Source organism: Colletotrichum fioriniae (assembly GCF_027942845.1).
Source record: "Colletotrichum fioriniae strain IMI 355084 chromosome Unknown scaffold_3, whole genome shotgun sequence".
NCBI lineage: Eukaryota > Fungi > Ascomycota > Sordariomycetes > Glomerellales > Glomerellaceae > Colletotrichum > Colletotrichum fioriniae.
The window spans coordinates 1,708,326-1,729,455 of NW_027076839.1; the positions used below are offsets into that span (position 1 = coordinate 1,708,326).

At 53.8% G+C, this 21,130-nt stretch overlaps 7 protein-coding genes across 7 annotated transcripts; 3 read left to right on the forward strand and 4 right to left on the reverse strand.

The window, feature by feature from the left end:
* Positions 1–212: 212 nt before the first annotated feature.
* N0V96_003368 (uncharacterized protein) lies at positions 213–1,179 on the reverse strand (the record flags this gene model as incomplete). The annotated part of the gene is made up of 2 exons (XM_053191144.1): positions 213–761; positions 820–1,179. The coding sequence occupies 2 exons, from the start codon at positions 1,177–1,179 to the stop codon at positions 213–215; spliced, it is 909 nt and encodes a 302-aa protein (XP_053051569.1).
* A 2,428-nt stretch (positions 1,180–3,607) lies between these two features.
* On the forward strand, positions 3,608–4,801 carry PDR16 (Phosphatidylinositol transfer protein (PITP); the record flags this gene model as incomplete). Its single annotated transcript, XM_053191145.1, has 2 exons — positions 3,608–4,319; positions 4,395–4,801. The coding sequence occupies 2 exons, from the start codon at positions 3,608–3,610 to the stop codon at positions 4,799–4,801; spliced, it is 1,119 nt and encodes a 372-aa protein (XP_053051570.1).
* Positions 4,802–5,366: 565 nt separating this feature from the next.
* trs31 (Trafficking protein particle complex subunit 31) lies at positions 5,367–6,129 on the forward strand (the record flags this gene model as incomplete). Its single annotated transcript, XM_053191146.2, has 2 exons — positions 5,367–5,572; positions 5,679–6,129. The coding sequence occupies 2 exons, from the start codon at positions 5,367–5,369 to the stop codon at positions 6,127–6,129; spliced, it is 657 nt and encodes a 218-aa protein (XP_053051571.2).
* A 471-nt stretch (positions 6,130–6,600) lies between these two features.
* N0V96_003371 (uncharacterized protein) lies at positions 6,601–7,049 on the reverse strand (the record flags this gene model as incomplete). Its single annotated transcript, XM_053191147.2, has 2 exons — positions 6,601–6,963; positions 7,041–7,049. 2 exons carry the CDS (start codon positions 7,047–7,049, stop codon positions 6,601–6,603), a joined length of 372 nt encoding a protein of 123 aa, XP_053051572.2.
* Positions 7,050–7,616: 567 nt separating this feature from the next.
* On the reverse strand, positions 7,617–8,056 carry N0V96_003372 (uncharacterized protein; the record flags this gene model as incomplete). The annotated part of the gene is made up of 2 exons (XM_065756815.1): positions 7,617–7,988; positions 8,048–8,056. The coding sequence occupies 2 exons, from the start codon at positions 8,054–8,056 to the stop codon at positions 7,617–7,619; spliced, it is 381 nt and encodes a 126-aa protein (XP_065614582.1).
* Positions 8,057–12,548: 4,492 nt separating this feature from the next.
* On the forward strand, positions 12,549–14,363 carry N0V96_003373 (uncharacterized protein; the record flags this gene model as incomplete). Its single annotated transcript, XM_065756816.1, has 1 exon — positions 12,549–14,363. The coding sequence occupies one exon, from the start codon at positions 12,549–12,551 to the stop codon at positions 14,361–14,363; it is 1,815 nt and encodes a 604-aa protein (XP_065614583.1).
* A 2,380-nt stretch (positions 14,364–16,743) lies between these two features.
* Positions 16,744–17,260, reverse strand: N0V96_003374 (uncharacterized protein; the record flags this gene model as incomplete). Its single annotated transcript, XM_065756817.1, is given in 2 exon segments — positions 16,744–17,058; positions 17,072–17,260. 2 exon segments carry the CDS (start codon positions 17,258–17,260, stop codon positions 16,744–16,746), a joined length of 504 nt encoding a protein of 167 aa, XP_065614584.1.
* Between the last annotated feature and the right edge of the window lie 3,870 nt (positions 17,261–21,130).

Here is a 21,130-nt window from a genome sequence, read left to right on the forward strand (position 1 = left end):
CCATGTGTATTGACACAAAGGGGAAGAGATCCTAGTCATCTTCCCACATCCATGTAGAGACTATGTACGTCATGCTGTCATCAAGTTCGTAAAAATGTCCTCCCATCGGCTCCAGCCGAGGCCAAAGGCCCAAAAACCACCGCCGAAAAAGGGGGTAAATAGAAATTAAGTTGTAAAAAAAAGTCCTCTCTCCACGATGGAGAAAGGGGGTATCAAGTAGTCTTAACAGGGTTGTATCCTCTAAACATTTCGCAAGGAAGGTAGTTATTTTCGATAAAGGGCGTGGCAGCCTGGAAGCCAGCCACGTCGGAGAATGAAGCGTCGGTCTGGAAAGGTCCGAGATTCGACTTGAGCGTCCCGCGTACGGGAACGGGCTCGAAAGCCCCGGTAGTAACGGAGGTGTTGAAGAGGCGGATCTGCTGATCGCAGGTCGAGCCGTTGGCAAAAATAGGCTGGTTGATGATGGTGTCGAACATGGCCAGCGTGTAAGGTGGTGCCTTGCCTCCGCATGACGACTTCTTCATCTCAAGGGACATGTACTTGGCACCCGCAGTGCCGTTGAATGAAGTGCCGCCTCCAGCGGTAGCCGAGTATGCGTTGCATTCGGGGGCAAAGGTAGCGGCGTGGACTTCGGTGCCGTACGCTTGGGAGCCGGTGACGGCGGCGGGGTTGGAGGCCGAGATCAGTTGCTCGGGTGCCCATCGGAAGGATGATTTGCCGTCGCCTAAGAGGTCCAGGAAGGGGAACTCGAAGCCAGATTTCTATTTCCAAGTGTTAGTAAGGTGTCCCCGGGTGGAAACGTGTTGCGGCAGGACTTACACTAAAGTCGGGAATTCCAAAGTCCTGAAACCGAATATCGTGATCATGACCGGCCTGGACGACAACAGGATACATGTCGGCGGGGAAATTTGGCATGAGAGCCCGGTATGCGCCCTCGAGAATGCCATACTGCTGCGGAATGATTTGGCGCGCGGTCGTCATGGGGATCGGGATGATGACCATGGTGACGTTCAAGAGGCCGGTGGCGTTATTCGGGTACTGACTGAAGATGGGGTTCGGCTGGTCGACATTGGTGCAAGTGAGCGGAGTAGCCTGGGCGGCAGTCGTCTGCATCTGGATCCCAAAGATGACCAATAAGACCGCGATGGACGCCTGAACGAGGTAGTTGGAGAGCGGCATGTTGAGCCAAGAAGATAGATTATCGCGTGAGGGAAGAGAGATCTTCTTCAAATCTGGGCAAGGCCAGAGGGAAGGGAGGATGGTGACCATCTTTTAAGAGCTCTGAGGGTGAAGAGCTGCAAAAAGGAAGGAGGAATGCCAGTGAAACATCAGTGGTTTTTTTGAGCTCTGATCCTGGCGGTCGATCCGGAGGTTTTCTTCTTTTGAAGGTTTACCGGTACGGATACCACGCAGCCTTTTTCAAGACCGGGAGCCGCGACGATCAGTGATGGACATTCGAGTTCCCGGCGGCACTGGGCGGAGTTCGTGGGGGGCGTGCTGATGTGACGACGATCCGTCCAGAAGCCGGAGTGAGAAGTTTGAACAGGCAGGGCTCTCCCGAGATGTCTAGGTTGTCTGGAATGGGGCCAGCTGCTGGGATAAGAGCAGCAGCGGGTTGCAGAAAGTGTGATATTGGATAGACGGTGTGGGCGGGAGGGAGCTGCATCCAACCGAAGAGACATCTGGGACGACGGCGCATCCCCGCACGGATGAGATGTGTTCATGGTTTAGTCGAGCCAGCAAGCGACGTATCCGTGGTTTTGGGTGTGTGTGTGTTTGGATTGGACGAGGGCGATTCTCGAGGGATGGACCATGGCTCGGAAACGAAGAACCGAGTGATGGAAAGGTGGACGGATGGGGTGGAGAGAGCACACACACAAAGTGCCGCTTCTGAGAGAGAGTGACACGGTGACAGGGCCAGTGCCGGGCCTTTGGAGTTCGGGAGGGGAGAGAAGCCAGGCGCTCGGCTGCAGCCACAGCTCGGATGGCTGGAGTTCCGGGCAGCTGGGAATGGCTCCAAAGTCTCCAACGTCCCCAAGAAGACCAGCGTGATCAGCCACGGACACGGAAGGCCGAGGGACCGGCCGAGGGAGGAATGGAGTTGATTGGAGGGCCGTCTCGACTTTGGGGCGGCCTAATGTTGACCACGCGACATATGCAGCGGATGATTGTTAGCCTGGAAACGATAGAAGTTATTGATCGTTCGATTCGTTCCACGCAGAGTTAGCCAGCGGGCTTTTTTTTTTTTTTTTTTTTGGAAAAGCCTCCTCTTCAGCCATCATCGGCGACTTGTGTGGATTGTGCCCTCTAGTCTCTACACATTGTAGTGGTGGTTTGGTGGGTTCGTCGTTCTCAAAATGCCACGGGGGATTTTCCAACCCATGGGATCAGACGAGATGAGAGGATTCCGTACGAAGCATCCAAAAGTGACACCTGATGGTGGCCACTGACACGCCGGTACGCTGGCATTCCTTGGGTTGCCAAAGGGTTCGAAGTTGGTTGACAGCGCAAAAGTGGCACCCATGACTCGATGGAGACAGGAAGGGCTGTGGTCCGTTGTTAGAAGGGGACGACTGCGACGGCGGCGTGTGCGGGTTGTCTTGAAGCCTGAAGGTTGAGTGAAGATCCGAGTTTCACATCGCCGCCGGCGTCATTGGAGCTAAGAATACGTACTGGACGCAGCAGCCCAAAAGGACGGGAGTCGAGGAGAGAACTGCTCCCGTCCTGAACTGAAGAGTACGTATCTTTATTAGGTAAGGGAGGTACTTTACGCAGTACGGAACGTTGGAACCGGGACCCACTTGATCCGGCCTAGCGCGAGGTTTACCGAGCAGCGCTGCAGACCTGCGCGTGACAAGGCCTGCCATCACCCTGCCACCTCGGAAAAAGCGCAACATGTTAACCATCCATCTCAACGGCGTTTAATGTAACCTGCCAACCGCACGTCTTCATAATATGTAAATCTTGGAATAGTTCGTGATACCCTAGGCCGCATAGAGAACCATAGACTCAAACACATCCCCAATATCCCTCAGATAGACAGAATAAACTCAACCTAACATGCGCGCAACCCGGTCGATCAATGGCGGGCCTACCGAGTACACAGGAAAGCGCACCTTTGGGGTCCCCTTTTGGGTCTCTTGGGGCGGACACTAACGGCCGGAACTGAGCTTCCCGGCATGGGCTCATCTCCTTTCCTCTCCAGACTCCAATCTCACCGTCAATCAATACCGCGTAAGCTCATCGTGGCCGCAACTGCAAATTCTAGCGGTGTGACTTTTTTGCGTGAGGGAAACAAACTCATCGTGATTCACCCAACCTCCCTTCCAAGTTCCGAGACACAAGCACACAAGTTCGAAAAGCAGACACTGGTTATCTTTTCCATCTCTGTTAGACCACAGACGCGGACGAACGAACGAACGCACACCCCCCTCCACCCCGCGCACATCTCATCCCACCTCACCATACCCCTTACGGCCACGATCCCATCCGTATTGCAAGGGCAAAAGTCAAACAATTCAACCTACCTTTCTCCGGATCTGCTCCCCTCCGAAGGAAGAAAACGTTCCACGGTCCACCAGTAACCAGTCACCAGCCAACGCCCGCCATGGCCTCCGTCGCCGATCAAACACCGGCCTCCACCGCCGCCGCCGCCGCCGGTCTGCAAGAAAAGGCCACCGCATCCGGCCCGCTCAAGACGCCCATCGCCCTCCCAGTCCCGGCCTCCTCCACCCCGGCCGTCCCGACCCTCACCGCAGACCAACAGACCAAATACGACGGCCTTCTCGCCCAAGCCCGCGCCTGGACGGAAGTCAAATGCACCACCGCCGCCCACGTCGCCAAATCGGGCCCCCTAACCGACTCGGAGCGCCAGTGGCTCACGCGCGAGTGTCTCCTCCGCTACCTCCGCGCCACCAAATGGTCCCTCAAGGACGCCGAGAAGCGTCTCCTCGAGACCCTGGCCTGGCGCCGCGAGTACGGCGTCGAGGCCCTCACCGCCGACCACATCTCGCCCGAGAACGAGACGGGCAAGCAAATCATTCTCGGCTTCGATAAGGAGCGCCGCCCCTGCCACTACCTGAACCCGGGACGCCAAAACACCGACCCGAGCCCGCGCCAGGTCCAGCACCTCGTCTTCATGCTCGAGCGCGTCATCGACATCATGCCCGCCGGCCAGGAGAAGATTGCCCTCCTCATCAACTTCAAGACGTCAAAGAGCCGCGGCAACACGGCGCCCGGTCTCGGACTCGCCCGCGAGGTGCTGCATATTCTCCAGACGCATTACCCCGAGCGTCTGGGCAAGGCCCTCATTATCAATGGTATGAATACTTAATCCCATCTCACCCGTATTTCATCTAGTTCAGTTCCCCGGCCATGCTGACACGTCATGACAGTCCCCTGGATGGTCAACGGCTTCTTCAAGCTCATCACCCCCTTCATTGACCCCATGACCCGTGACAAGCTCAAGTTCAACGAGGACATGCGCCAGTACGTGCCCGAGGAGCAGCTGTGGACCGAGTTTAGCGACGGCAAGCTCGAGTTCGAGTACGACCACTCCGTCTACTGGCCCGCCCTAAACGGCATGTGTAAGGAGAAGCACGACGCCCGGACGGCCCGCTGGGTCGCTGGGGGAAAGCAGATTGGTGAGTCGGAAGACTACCTCGGCGGTGCCGTCGAGAAGGGCGTCGGCGCGGAGGCTGCTGCCCCGGCTGCTGCTGCTGCTGCTGCTGAAGCTGCTGCTGAAGCTGCTCCCGTCCCAGCTGCGGCCGAGACACCTGTCGAGGTTAAGCCCACTGCATAGAATTCTTGACTTGGTAAATGTTGAGCGGGAAGCTTAGAGGTTGATTTGAACCATTACACATTCATAGACAGAGCAAAAGGCGCTCGAACTAATGGCAGGATAGAGGGGCAAAAAGGTAGACATTTCTGGGTGCTCCACGGAGACATTGAGACGGATGGAACCTTTCTCAGTGTTCCCTCTTGCGCAGACCTTCTCACATACATATTTTCCACTTCAATTTCCTGTTGATATCTTTTGGGATGTGATAGCTGAAGCTTCCGTGGGGTGAAGTGCCCGGTTGTCCCTGCGGAAGCTCTTATCGTTATCGCCGATAAGGCTGCACACCAATCGCGCAACTCAAACACCAAACCCACAGCTCCAGCCAACGCTGCAGCCTTCCCACCCCCAAACGTCACCTTTTCTCGGCGCAAGCGCAACACCAAGCTGCTGCCGCACACCGATTCACAACCTGCAGAACAGCTCCAATCAACCTTACAAACCAGATGCACCACCGCCTTTTATCTCAACACGACCACCGAACAGCTCACTAGGGCTTTAGATACACATAACCACACACGCGACGACAATGGCCAACCTACCAACGACGAAGAGCATCCCGGGCAAGGAGACGCCCGGCCTGCGATACCCCTCCAACGGCAAGACAATCTACCACCGGCCCCTGAACCGCACAAAGACGGCCGAGCTGAGCCAGTCCAGCTTCGCCTACCTCTTTAGCGAAATGGTCTCGTACGCCCAGCGCAACGTAAAGGACATTTCCGAGCTCGAACAACGGTGCGCCCTTCCCGTCCCATCTCCCTACTACATACTTTCTCTCTGTCTCTCTCTCCATCTAGCTATCCCCAAGACCCCCTATCAAACTAACTCCTCCTCCCCCCAGACTAAACGTCCAAGGCCACTCAATAGGCCTCAAACTCCTCGACCTCCTCCTCTTCCGCGAACCCCCGCGCACCCAGACCCGGCCCCTCACAATCATCACCCTCCTTCACTTCATCAAGCAGTCCTGCTGGCAGCACCTCTTTGGCCGACAAGCCGACCGCCTCGAGAAATCCGCCGACCCGGCCAAGCCAGACGAGTACATGATTATCGACAACGAGCCCCTCGTCAACGCCTACATCTCCGTGCCGCGCGAAATGTCCCAGCTCAACTGCGCCGCCTACGTCGCGGGCATCGTCGAAGGCATATGCGATGGCGCGGGCTTTCCTGCAAGGGTGAGCGCGCATAATATTGCCGCGAAAGATGAGCACGAGATGTGGCCTGGCAAGACGGTGTTTTTGGTAAAGTTTAGGCCCGAGGTGTTGGAGAGGGAGGGGTATCTTGGGAAGAGCTGAGCTGAGCTGATTGAGGCCCCTGAGAAGAGGTTTGGCTTGATGGTGGTTGTGGGGCGAGGAGACGACGGGGGTAATGTTGATTCACGGCGTTTACGGGAAGAGCATGGGCGGCGTTTGGGCGATGGGAAATCTTTTCTGGTGCCTCGCAGATACTTGCTCGTGGGCCCATGACATTTGAAGTGGAATTGTAGGAAGACTCAATGGCACAACAGTCATGAAGCCCAAAAATACATTGATAGTATCATTCCACTGTCAACACGGTCACAGAACCGCGGCCCATGATCTCCATTGTAGCCAGCAATTTTCGCCTTTGGCTATAGTTTGAAGCTGCTTGGCACACCCAAACAAACCCACGATACCGCCTCCATGCCGTCCTAGACAAGACTTGCGTCCTCAAAATCAATACCCGGGTATCCCATAACGCCAATCTCTCCCGTCACCTCAGCCCAGAATCTGTCTCTGTCTGTTCTTTCAATGCCATCCCTCCACCTCACCGAGGCAACCTCTTCCCACCACCACTCCCACCCCCAGCACTCCCCCAGCCCCAGCCTGCCCCCTCTCCCACCCACCCGCAGGCGGCGGCCCTCGATTCATCAACCCAGACAGCCCCAAATCCTTCCACGCCGCCTCCCGCGACCGCTGCGTCGCCTTGGTGATGCCAAACGCCGCGTGCTGGTCCGGCACCACGTCATCCTCGTCCTCCGGGTTGATCGGCTGATGCTGCGGCGGCACGTAGACCTCGTCGTCCGGCAGCTTCTCCTTGCAGAAATCCTCAAAGAGGTCGGCGTCGCGCGCGCGGTGCATGTGCACGTACGTGTGGCTGGCGTCCTTGTTCTGTCCGGGACACGCAGATTGTCAGTACGATTGATGTCTAGGGTGGGATGTGGGCGCGAGGGTGAAGAGGGACGTACCAGACCCATTACTGCGTGTTTGTTTGGTGTCCTCCGTTTTTTTCTTTTCGCGGCGCCAACGATTCAAGGTTGAGTAGAGTGGTGGCTTCCGGTTTCGTAATGTAGGATGCAGGTCGTGTTCGTGGTGTTGGGTGTTGAATCAATGAATGTTGATGTTGATGTTGATGTTGATGATGGATCTCAAGCTCCCCACCATTCGGCAGATCCCGAGCAGGGATCACCTTGTACTATGGCAGCTTCCTGGGAAAGGATCCACTTGACCCTGCATCACTGCACATCCATCGACGACTTCACCAATACTTGACTTTCAAACGCCCAGATTGACCTTGTCTGCGACCATAAGTGTTAGTTCAAAATGGGAATGGTTTTGCTTGGTTGTGATTTCACTTGGGAGAAGCAGATGACGCGGAAAGAAGCCCTGTCAATGCAACACCCTCTTCGTCTTCTTGATGCGATGTTCTAAGTTTATTGTTAAGCCATGCTACAAGTGTCTAGGTAGCTTTGGTGACTGAGTGCCAAGTAATGCCACGGAAGAATGATCATCTCGGGCCTATGGAATCATCGAAAGCTTCGTCTTCAACAGACTCGTCTCCGTCTCCGAACAAATTCTCCCTCGGTAGGCTCCTCTTCGTCAGGCTCGTTGTCCTCGGGGACTTCTTCGTCTTCAGGGCCCTCGTCATCTTCGTCACTTTCGTTGTCCTCATCAACCTCTTCCTCGTCATCATCACCATATTCTTCTTCATCATCCTCGTCATCGTCATCAGAGTCCTCGTCATCGTCAGAGTCGTCATCATCATCAGAGTCCTCTTCCTCGTCGTCAGATTTTTCGTCATCATCAGAGTCTTCTTCGTCCTCGGGATCTTCATCCTGCGGCTCCTCCGCCTCTTCCTCGGGGACTTCATCAGTCGGATCCTCTTCAAACTGTCTCAAGCGAAGGTCGCGACGATCCTAGTTGCCACGCGTAACCGAGACGTAGACTGTGTGGTTCTCGTTCCACCAGTAGCCACTTTTCCCATTGACAATGCACGTTGTTTGAATTGGGTTCATCATCCGTGCCGTTGTCAAAGCATAGTCCACATTGTCAACTCCACCAGCTGAGCAGACGGTGGCCTTGCATGAGCCATGAGTCTGGGTGAAGCATGTGTTGTCGGTCGATACGGTGACTCCATCCTTTTGCCCGGATTGTATCTTTGCGAAAAGGGCTGGGCAGTCAAGGGGATCTGGGGCAGTGATCTAAGTATCCATCAGCTCTGTGACATCGATGCGACGTATTTCCTATAGGTCTACCGCTGATGATGCAGCCGTAAATCCAGATACATGCGTGGAGAGGTGACAGGAAGCGTGATCTAGAAGAGATGGAACGGGCAGACAGGAGGAAGAAGAAGCTTACATGATTGCATCCCCAATCATTTCCAACGCCAGGGATCATCTTGGAGATGGCAGAGCCCGCGTTGGTGGTCATTTCGCTTTTCAGTGTCTCGAAACTAGGGACATTGTGAGACCTGGGTTGGATCTCTTCGTGATGCCGAGGTTTAACTTCCTCGTGGTGACGAGGCTTGACGTCAATGGGGCTAGCGATGCCAAGAGAAGCCAGTGTCAGAGTGACAATAGACAGAGAGAACATCTGGGTGGTCGGCCGGTTGATGTTGCCGAGTGGCGTACGTTTGAGTGGAAGAAGTGACTTGAAAGCAATGCTAGCAGAATGTGTGTTGGTCCAAAAAAGTAGAGGGATGCTGTGGTGTCGTTGGCAGATGAAGGATGAAGAAGAGATGGAAAAGAGAGTGGACATTGGGTTGGGGAGGCTTATATGGTAGAAGACAGACACGCTGGCCCTTGGGCTGCCGACAGCTTGGAGCTTCCAGGAAAGGTGGAAGTTGCCTTCTTCGATGGGAAGCTCACTGGGAGCGACTGCTGTGTCTGCCCCTGAAGACCGTGAAGGCATCTTTCCTTCCCATCGTCACCGCCGAGGTCATCTGCGGAAGTTGCATCGTACTCCTCGACCTCCCTTACCCCTGTCATTGGAACCGTCCCAATCCAGGTGGAAGTCGTCCATCACGTCACACATACCCAACTAAGTCAGGCAACCGTTTGCTCTACACGACATTAGCGGCAGGAGCATCTTTTCCGAAAGAAGGAGGACAGCAGAAACAGCTCACGCTTTTGAGCAGCGACGTTTTTTGATGTTGATCCACGACACAGGGCCTGAGGTAGGTAAGAAGCACCTTTCACAACGCACAAGCGGCAGGTAGACGAGGTTTCGGTTTCCTCTCACCGGACCGATTCTGCGTCGTCGCGAGGTTACACCGATCCATACCGTTTTCTATGAATGTACCACTCCTTGGAAATATCGAGTCTTTGTTCTTCCTCCCTACGCAAGTTGAATGGGGATAACCACGCGATCATGGCCACCCAAGAGTGACCGGGATGTCGTCACCACCTTCCTCGAAACACAGCTGAAGAAGCTTGAAAGAAACCACGTTGAGGTCTCGTGTCGCTGTACTATGTGCACCGTTGCAACTTGATGTCTCGGTTGCCAGCAAGTTGGGAGCTCGGTGCTGCGCATTTCCAGGTTTAAGGCCCCCGGCCTCTCACACCGACACTTCGGTCAGGGGTTGGACACATGAGGATGGTCTTCTCGAGCACCATTCTGCAAGTACATGTTATCGGTAAGATCTGAGCTTCTCGATTTGATCGACTTTGATCCATGTGTCTGATGCAGACTATCTCTTTTTCAAATCATCAAGAACACCGCAAGTAAGCTTGGGTATCTCAAGGCACCCCAAACACAAGAGACTTCTAGCCCTTCCCATACCTGCACATCTTGGCCAGTTGCCAGTGACACCATAGCTACACAGTGAATAGAACAGATATTTTCTGTGCAGCCCGTGTCCTTGTAAGAATGAGTTTAGATAGGCAATCCGGTGGATTCGGCGATGATCGGAAGAGTTGAGACACACATCTCCCAAGAAGAGGGTGGCGAATCGCCTTGAGCATCAACTATCTACGGCTGCTTAGAGGGGACTTCTCGGGAAATCTCGATGAGATTTCGATACCAGCAGACCTATATCAGCAGGCGGCCACAATAATGCGTCGGAACTCCCGTGAAGAGCGTGTCGTGAAGAGCACACAGGCTAAAGTCTTGGGTCGCCGAGTTTGAGGAGATTACCTGACTACGCTGACATTTCGGGCTCGTCATAGTCTCTCCAAACACACCTTCAAGCTGCCCAACTCAAACAGCGGCATAGGATTCTTTTCATTCTTCGTATAGAGAAATTTCCCTCCTCGGAAGCTATGGCTGGAGAAATTTAAAAGTGCGATGACGGTTTGAAATTACAGGCGTGTTCTGTTTTCCCTCTCAATATTTCCTGATTTTGAGTTGTCTGCACACAAAACACGAGCAAGATGCTGGTTTTTCGGACAAGGGGCAAGACTTCTAGGTAAGAAGAGAGATAAACTTAGGGAAGACCAGATGAGTTGTTAGGAGAGGGGTCAGAGATTCAACATGGTTTTTTTCTCGCCGAGAACGTAGATGAACCTAACATTCAAATCGAGCTGTTATAGCAGTCTACCCGAGCCACACACCACGATATATCTATATAGAGAGAGAGAGAGATAGAGAAGACGAGACCGAAAGGCCAAGGAAATGCTCAAGCAAGCTCCTTCCTCAGCTTGTCTATCTTTACTTGATGCTTAGCGCGCCACATCACACCCCAAAGTATAGTTATACCTACAACGATGGCACCCATGACACTAATATAAACCAAGGCTATGACCTCGAGTATCCTGAAATCACTGCCGTTGACATTCCGCTCTTGCTCGAGTAACTTGAAGGTATCGATATATCCCGGTTCAAGTGGGTCGGTGAGAACCATGTTTAAACAGTCGTCTTGAGGTGGAAAATGTATCTTTCAAAGCTGAAGCGAGTCAGGTCCAAAAACCGATGTTATCACTCAGTGAGAAGTGCGAATATTACCAAAAACTAAGGGTACTGAAAAGTCTGAGGTGTAATATCACCTTGCTTCAAAGTATTTCTAGCGTCGGCGTGGTGTGTCTTGAACTTCCCGAGTTCGTATATGAAGTCTGGCTATATGTTCATTCAAAACGTATCTTTATGGGGTGAAACGAGTTAGATCCATCATCAACGACACTACTCGGGGAGAGGTCTGCGTAATACCAAATATGAAGTTTGAAGTGCAATATCACCTGGCGTCAAATTCCCAGCGCCGGCGCGATGTGTCTTGAACTTCCCGAGTTCGTGTGTATGCGTTTTCTGGTAGTATATTCATCCGAATGACAGTTGATGTATCTCCTCGCCCGAGTATTCCATCCGGTCGAGGTCATCTCTCACATATATATCATCCCATCACAACAAAGCATCTACTGTCCACAGAACAGCGTCGCCCCCAGGCCAAGAGAAACACCACCCACAAAGGAAGCAAAATCACCTGTGCAATCATCCTCTGACTTCTCATTTACCCCCGGCAATTCTCCACTCATCCAGACTGTTCCTGTTCTTTACGCTTCTTCAGCGGACTCTTTCGCTCTTCTCTCTTTGGCAAGTACGACACAACAAGATGTGTTCTGGCCAGTGAGGTGTTGACCCTGTTCACCATCACGAGTCACTCACTCTCTCCTGTTGACCAAAAATAAATCCCACACGCATTTTGATCACGCGCCTTTCAGTCAACAGCAGACTGTCTGCCTCGTCTTGATCCTTGGTCTTGGCCTCGACCAAGTAGGGCTGCTCTCCCGCACCTCCCCTCTTCACAGACACTCACCTCCCACACAAAGCCATTGTTTACTTTGACCTCCCACATACATCCACACTTTTCCTTGAGCAGAGGTGAACTTTTCCTTATTCACCCCATCTCTCAAATTTTTCGCACAAAACAAACACCAAGACGACGCACAATAATATTCGGCAAAGTCGGGGGAAAAGAATATTGCTCACGAGGGAGACCGCGTTCCTTCCCCCCTTTTCCCTCAATACGCCTCACCCGATCACGTATTTCTCATCCCACTTGCCCACCGATCACTCAACAACCATAACAACAATACAAAATCATTTCCATTGTGTGCAGTAGAAAGAGATCCGATTCATCCTTTCACGACCTTCGCTCTTACCCTGAACAAAAAACATCACAAAATACTACGTGCGATCGTACCCAGTAGGTGACTTCTCCTTCTCACCACTCACTTCTCCCTCCATCTCAAAAATAGCAACAACTCACCAGCGTCTAGACGGAGCTCATTTTGCGATATCGTTTTGGCATTTCTGCTAGGTTTGCTTCTTGTTGTTTGCCCAGCATCTAGCAGCCTGCAGCTATACGCACGATACCAACACATTTGACTCGACTTGACTCGACTCATAGCTCATAGCTCACGATACCTTCTGCCGACCGTATATCCCTATACACAAGCGAACGGGGCAGCGTCATACGCACCTACAAGACTCATACTGCTACATACATACCGTACCTCGAGCTCCTATTGCGGGCATCCTCCAAGATGGCGCCCTCAGCCCTTCACTCCCTTCCCTCACCAACCATAACCCTCAAGCCCATCTTAGCAGCATTCACACAGCCGCCAACAGTAACCCCATCGACCCTCATCACGACAGTCGCAAAACTCATCCCTCGAACTGCCACGACAGTCTCCGTCTTTATCACCCAGAGCCACCCCTCGGCCTCTGCGACGCCAGACGCACCAAAGCTCAAGGACCCAGTCTCCGGCAACCTCACTTGGACCTTCATCGTCGTCCCCTGCGTTCCCGTCATCGTCCTCGTCTTCTTCATCTTCACCTGCTACCAGGAACGCCGCCGCGCCATCAAAAACATGAAGAAGAACCCCGACATCGAGATGCAGACCTTTCACAAGTTCTGGTTCCCCTGGCGCGAGCTCGATAAGAACGAGGTCCCCAACGAGGTAAGTAAAAGCAAAGCCAGCCCGTCCTCTTCCCAAAGTACACCCCTTCCCCCTGGTGCCCAAGATGGTGGTGCTGTTCCTGGCGATGCGGCTGCTGTTGCTTCAACTTCAGCTCCAGCTACCGGCGGCAGCACATCCCCAGGCATCCTCATCCTCGGAGAACACCTCCGTCGCAAGAAGCGTCGATGGGCCGCGTGGCACCCAAGTGACGGAACCCAGATCCCCCCCATAACCCTCTACGAGAATCCCCCCTCCTGGGGCCGACGACATCTCTGGTCCGAAGTCATGGCGTACCCATCCCTCCTGAATCCAGGCCTCATCCGTCGTCGAAACAAACCCCCCACCAAGCCCGATCCCGCCGACGATACCTCCTCCTCTTCCTCCTACTCCTCCCCTCCGAGCCCGAACGCCTCTCCCCTGAGACTCCTCTCCCCTCGAATCGTCGCCGCTCCCCCGCGAACCCCCGGCGGTCTACCTGTAATCGCCGAACCAGAATCCGGCGAAGGCGACGCCACCACCGCTGCCCCGAGGCGGCCCCGATTCGCAGAACCCACCACCCGAATCGCCGAACCCGAACGCGAACCCGGTCCAGGACGAGATACTAACCCACACCCATCCCAGATCTACGGAAGAAGCGGCCGCCGTCGCCACTGGGGCCACGAGGATGACCATCCCCGTGAGGGCCAGAGCTCCAGCTCCAGCCTGAGCCAGGCAGACGCGTCAGATGAAGGGGACAATCGCGACTCCTCTGACAACGATGAAGGCAACCACTCGGACGCAGACTCCATCACCACACAGATGCCCCTCCGTCCCCCAACTGATATTCCCTCCTTCGGCCGCTTCAAGGGCATCTCTTCCTCTACTGCCGCAGGTACTCCAAAGAGCACCACCAATACCGCCTCAAGCAGCAGCGGCACAGGTATCTGGGCAGCAGGCCACATCCCCTCCTACTACGGCTTCTCTCCATCCCCGGCGTATACGCAGATCCGCCAGCAACATCCGTCTTCGAGCGCGTCCACCTCGGCAACCCCAACTCAAACCGCAGCAGCAGCCGCCGGCGCCGCAGCCCTGTCCCGCCGAGCCCAAGCCCACGCTCACGCTCACGCCGCAGCATCTCGAGCCTCCGCCGCAAACTCAGACGGCGTCTCCCCGCTCTCCAGCGTGCGATCCTCCACCATAACCGTCACCGACGCCCGCCGCCGAACAGCTAACACCGTATCCAGCATCGGATCCGAGCCGGGCTCCCCGACAGGCTCCCCGACGGAGGAAGGTTCCCCAACCCGCTTCGGCACCGTCGAGTGGCGTTGCGCTCCCGTCTTCGATTCTGACGAGGAAGAAGACCAAGGCAGCAGCCACAACAACAAGACGGGAAGAAAGAAGAAGAATGCCAAGCCCTAGAACAGCGAAACCTCTTCTTCTTCTTCTTCCGCTGCTGCTTCTGCTGCTTCTGCAACCCTTCCCGCTGGAACCGACGAGATCGCGATCAAGGCCAAGACTAAGTCCAAAGGCAAGGCCAAAGAGGCGACGAAGCCCAAAGACAAAGGCAAAGGCAAGGCGAAATCCCAACCCAGATCCCCCGTAGCCAAGACCGACAACATCACCGCCAAGACCAAACCCAAATGCACCTGTACAGGCAAAGGCAAAGGCAAAGGCAAAGGCAAAGGCAAAGGCAAAGGCAAAGGCAAAGCCACAGTCGCAAGTGGCGGTGCTGAATCATCCACCTCCGCGTCCGCGTCCGCGTCCGCACCCTTGTCATCGTCATTCTGCCCTCGGCACCCGAGTCACAACTCCGTCGTCGTCGAGGCATCCCAGTCCACCCCCGCGGCACCGGACATCCGAGACCCGGCGAGCAAGACCAAGAACAAGGCCCATCGCAGATCGATTACAGAGTGGCCCCGCGTCTGCTCCGGCTGCGGCCAGGTGGGATAAGAAGTCTCTCCCCAGCGACACAAATCCCCCCCCTGTCCCATCGATTCCGTCTGCTGTCAAGTGAACGAGGCGAAACGGTACAGTTACAAGATCCAACTGATACTTTTTTTCGGGAGACGTGGAGGGAGGGGGACAGGTGGAAAAGGAAAGGAAAAGGGCGGCAATAGAGTGGGCGGCCGAGGTGTTCGCAAAAGGGGATGAGAAGAAACCAACCCAACGACGAACGGCGGTGCCATCCACGACGAACGCAACTTCCCTTCCGAACCCAAGATCCATCCGGACCAATACCACCACCATTCCCATCTCATCTGAAGAAATCCCACCATTATCGTTCATACTTCAAAAAGTCCGTACTCGCTTGGCACCCCGCGGAGCCGAATACCATGCCAAAGATGGAAGTCCATCCTTTTCAGTTCACCATGGGGGGGATCGACAGAGTGGGATGGATGGATGGTTCAGTTCAAAACTCTCTTGAACCTTTTCTTCCGCACTCTTGTTGCTTCTTCAGCCACAACTCAGGACAAGGTGATATCCCCGTTCCCTTCCCCCTCCATCTTCTTCTTCCTCTTCCTCTCTCATTTGCTCCTGTCTTTCGCGCTCAACAACTCTTCTAACACTTTTGAGCCTTTGCTTTAGTTCCCTCTCCTTCGCTTACTATAGCATCCCATCCTAGCCGACATCCTGGATTTGAGATGGGCAAAAACCCCGCGGAACTTTCTTTTACTTTCTTTTCTTTCTTTTTTTGAAATCTGCATGTGGTGCGAGAAGATTGTGCGTGTGTAAGGATATTGTATGTATAGGCACCAGGATAAACGAGGAACACCTCTTCGAACTTTGCTGGATCGGATCGGGAATCCGGCACACTTGCAGTCTGTACTATTCGGTGATGATCCTTCCAAACATGAACGTGATTGCCGAGGTGGTCGGCCTGTGTGTCCTTTGTCAGCTCGTCTTTCGGTCTGTAGAAAAGAAGGGTCTACCCCAACAAACGTGCGTCGTTTCATGGCAATCACTTTGGCCAAAACACGTAAAAAGAAGGGATGATCCATGTCCAGCAGTTGGAAGGAGACTCGAAACAACGGGAGACGCAGAGAGGGAAGATGAGAATATGTGTAACCAGAAAATGCAGGATACCCGTCAGCCAGAGCGCTTCTCGACTGCGGGCTCCCTGATAAACTCTTTGATTGCTCTCGCCTGATACCCTAATGCGTATAGAGGCCGTCTAATAGAGAAGCCTGACAATAATAATCCCGCCCCGATAATCCTTTTATACCACAAACCGCAGCTATGGCGAAACCGCACGCGTCTCTCCTTGACGCAATAAGCGTGCCTCCAATACCCTTGTACAAAAAGTGCTGGTGCTGTTCTCCCCATTTGAAGAATCGAAAAGTAGAAAAAGCCCTGGTCTCTCCGTAAACGTAGACATCAAAGTGGATTACTTCGTGTCGCGTAGCGCCGATGCCCTCGAACTTCTCACAGCCCGGTGGGTTATCGAGGCCCTTTCTGTAGGATACTGAATCGCAAAGTGCCGCTGCTCGCTCGCTGATGGAATGTCCATGCATTGAACTCCTAAAAACGCCTGATCGTAATTATGGTGGCCCCTTCCCTTTGTTGATGACAAGGCTCGATGTAAAAAGAGACAATGGAAGAATAGCCGCCCGAGGTGACCATCGGGAGACAGTAACACTGGTTCGTTGTATATAATACAAGCTGAAGGGAAAGCGGCTCGAGTGTGGTGGTAGTAGAGCGTCTATGCGGCTATGTTCGGTGTGATAGTCGGCTGGATGGCCAAATTGACGTTTTGTAGTCCATTGTTGAAGTGTAAATGTCGCCGAAAGACTTTTCATGTTCACTTGTTTCCATCAGGGGTGCCCCAGATGGGTGCGCCCAAAGGCTTGCTGACGCCGAAGCCAACACCAACACCGACGCCAATGACGAGGAGGCCAATGGCAACCTTCATGATGATGCGGTTCTTCTTGCTCATGCGGGCCATGCAGGCGCAGGAACCCCTGTCACGCTTCGCGGCCTTCGCCTTGGCCTTCCAATCCTGCTTGCCCGGCCATATCGTTGGGCAGTCTTTTGTAGTTGAGATGCTCTTCATGGCGTACGGGTCGGAGGAGGATGTCGTGGTGATCATAGCCTCGATGTCGGTATCGAAGGGGTTCTCATTGCGGTACGATCGCGGGGTAGAAAGGTTGCTGTCGCGGGGGCATCTCCAGGCTCTTTTCGGGGGTTGAAGCAACAGGAGTAAGTGTGCCCGGGGTCGTGGCAATGGTGTCAGACAGCTTCGAGTATGCCGCCTTCTCGGGGAGAGCAATGCTGGCGACCGTGGTGTGAACGGCCACCTTTTCTTGAGGAACGGCCATTGTTGCGGAAGTGGGGGGTTGGCAAGGCTAGCTTGCTAACGATGTGTGTGGCGGGAGTGTCGTATTGAAGGATCAATGTCCAATTGCTGTGGATGTCTGTCCAAAAGGGAGCAGATGCAATTGCCAAAGACTGCTGCGAGAGGTGGGTTAGTCAACGGCATTGACGAGGTACCAGAGTGAATTGGTGCAGAGGCTGGAGGAGACGTGGGTGAAGTAGGGTAGGAATTGAGATCAATGGTAGACAGACGGGGAGAAGGACGGGGGTGACGTACATCAGAGGGAAGCTCACCCAAGAAGCGACCTAGTGTAAAAGGAATGAAGAATGATAGGCGAAGCCGAATGCCCTGTAGACGAGCAGCAGTGGCCTGATATCAATCCACTCGAATGGTTCCAGCCAGCAGGTGAGGAAGCGGAGCAGGTGGGCGGTCGGTGCAAGTCCCAAGCCAAATGTCTTTCCACTGACAGACGGTTTCGAAGTCGAGCCCTGCGGAAGGGTCTGGTGATGTCAACCGGGGGGGGGTTGATGGGCAGATCGGAGAGGTAGCGAGACACGGGGCGCGGAAAGGGAGAGTGAGGATTGGCGTTGAAATTGAGAGTGTGGGAGTGAGGTCGACAGAGGCGAGTTGACTGAAGGGAGAAGGAAGGGGAGTGCGGCGTAGATGAAGGGTCCGAGAAGTAGGTAGGAGGAGCTAAGCTGGTGGTAGAAGTAGAGAAAGCTCGATCCAACGGGTGGTGGGAGGATCAGGATTTGGATTTGGATTTGGATTTTGAGGACGACAGATGGTAAACGGTAGACGGCCGAGGACTCTGTAGAGAAGAGACGAGACGAGACGAGGATGGCGAATGGCGAGGGACGAGACGTTGAAACCAGAAACCCCAAGACCCGTTTAACAGCGTATTTGGGACGACCTTTGACTTGGCAGATGTTGCAAAGTTGAACCCTCGATCAAAGAGACGACACTCGGCAGAAGAAGAGAAGGGCCTGAGAAGGAGAGCGAACGTGCACGGGGAGGGAGCTGTCACGATGGTTTTATTGGGGATGGTGAGTATGGCATATTGTGTGTACAAGTACGCAGCCCAGTACTCTTGAGTCTTGTCGTTTGGTTCTTTGGGTGTGGACCGTGGATTCTGGACCTGGATCAGCCAGAGACGCAGTGAGTAGGGGATAGAGAGAAGAGAGGCAGACTGGGGGGGAGTGAATGTTACGACGACAGAGGTGTGCGTGTACGAATGCTCCGTACAGAAGGAGAGCGGGCAGGTGCAAGGCAAGGTAGGTAGGTAGGTATCCACCTGTAAAGTACGTACTCAATGGTTAGTGGCCGACGGGTGTGTGCGAGACAGCCCAAGACACACAGAGAAAGAGCAGAGAAACTGAGAAAGAGCAACAGACAGAGAGCGGCAGAGGGCCAGAGAGAGAGAGACGAGAGTGGAAAAGAGCAAATTGGTGAGTGACAGACATGGGATGGACGAGCGAGACGAGATTGTGGATGTGCATCGCGCAGAGAACACCAGAGTACGTACCGGTACGTATCCTGCACACTAAGAGTACGTATCTTTCGAGGACCCTCTTGGACCTGGGGGGGAAGGAGGAGGAGGCAAATGGAGGCACTGGAGCCCTGGAGCAAATGGAGCAATGGAATAAGCCGGGGTGTGCCATTGGGGTGTCAATGGGAGTGGAAAGAGTCGAATGGAGCCAAGATTGCGCCGGGCAGGGGCACCATGGGGACCCAGGCCCAGCTGCTATTTTCTCTTGCAGCAGCGTGTTTTCCCTCGCCTTTTTTCCTTTACCCTTCAGTCTGCGGTCTGCACTATCAATATCTGCACGACTACGAATAACTGTACGTTATTATGCCATGCCACTTTCTGCTGGGGGGGCTAAATTGACCGGGCCAGACAGGTCCACCAGCCAAACAAGGGCTGTCACTGTCAGTCTAGCTCTGACGCCAGCACCAGCGCCAAAAACCTGCACCAACACCAGCATCCGGCATCACAGACTGGTTTGCTCTTCTCTCTCTCTCCCTCTTTCTCTTGTTGATTTTGTTTCTTGTGCAGGGCCCAATGCTGGAGCTTGGGACACTTGGGGTTTAGGAGACAGGGAGACAGACACACCACACTGACCTTGACACTGACACTGGACGGCGGCACCGACAGCGGCGAGGAACTCGTCGAGAAGGAAATCGGAATCGCGCATTGATGCCGTTGAATGTCGAAGCGATGCGAGGTGAGGCGATGCGATGCGATGGAAAGTATCCGTTCGTGTACTCTTGCCCTATTTCTTTTTTTGCCTTTTGTCTGCTTCTATTCTTCATTCTAGGTTTTTGAGCCTTGCCATGGGTCTCCCTTGACTTTGTCCTTACCTAAGCACCCAGCTGCCAAAAAAAAAGGACACACTTAACACACGTCTCTCGTCAAAGTAGTATTTTTACAACAAGAATTATTATAATAAATATAAATAAAATACTAATATACTAATTTATATCTGAAAAACACGATTATGATTTTTATTTATTTCATTTAGCTTATCATTATAATCTGAAATAGAGTGAGAATTGGTAGAGATCGTAGTGAGTGCCTTAAGGTGTGTCCTTTTTTTTGGCAACCGGGTGCTAAGGTTCCTCTAGAGCGATGTGCCTCGCATGTTTCTTACCTAATACACCGACTGCAAAGCCCGTAAATCGGACAAGATACGTACCTCGACGGCTCCAGTCCCCACAAGGGCGAGGGCGAGGACGAGGGGAAAAGAAAGGAATTTCGAGCCAGCTGAACCGGGGTCACAAACAGATTCGCAGCCCCCGTGCCTGGCCCTTTGCTGCGTACACAGTAGAGTCTGTAGACTCTCTACTAGTGTATTCCGTAGTAGATTCAGAGACTGACTTCATTGTTGCAACCTCTACCGTGCTACCTCGGGCCAGTCCAGACCACGCTTCAGGCCTGCAACCAGATCAAGTCTTGCCCTCTTTCTGTCCTAAGCTGGCATGGCTAGTAGGGCTACTGGGGTTGCCGACCTGCAAGACGGCTCACGAGACCAGCCGCACAGCAGAGAGAGAGAGACAGACACACACACGCGCACACACGCGCCGTAGACGGGATGAAAGAAGGGAGCCAGCGGTTGACAGGTCTGACCAGCGCGACCATTGCGCATGTGGGACGTCCGTGTGTCTCTGTCTCTGGCTGCCGCTCTGTGGCATCGTAGGCGTGGCCGTGGGAGTGAACAAGAAACCAACTTGGACGATCTGGGCCATACTGCGTATGCCCCCCGCCATGCGCCGTAGCTAGGGCCGAAACAGGTTACTCTTAACCGTGTGCTTGCGGGGGAACTACTTCCAAGGTTCTTCGTCTTCTTCTCCATTCTTGCGGCGGCCTGTGCCTGTGTTCAATGTTGTATTGTGTCTGTGCCTGTCATCAATCATAAGCCTGGTGGACTGTCAGAGGGGCAAAAAAAAAAAAGCTGTTACTTGTTGGTGGAAGCAAACAAACGGTGAATCAATGTCCTTCTTCGTCCTCGGCAGATGTACGAGTCCCAAAGGTTGATTGGCGATGACTGAACCACCTGAAGTAATCGTCAAAAGGTTAAACCCAATTGCATCTGGCCATCGCAGCGGCAGCCAGCCGGGAGAGGACAAAAGTGCAACGATCCAGAGGAGAGCAGGAGCAGGAAGCCAGCCACGCGACCATGGCGGTCAGCCATTGAGTTATCGATGGCCCGTGATGAGTCAACCTGTTTGCACTGATCGACTTGGTCAATCTGGAAGTTAGGTTGTTTGCTGCTCGCGAAAGATGGTAGGAATACCAACACATCGAGAAGAGCAAGAGCCAGAGACGACTTGCACCTGCCAGTGACACCACCCTCCCTGCCCACCGTGCCACCGT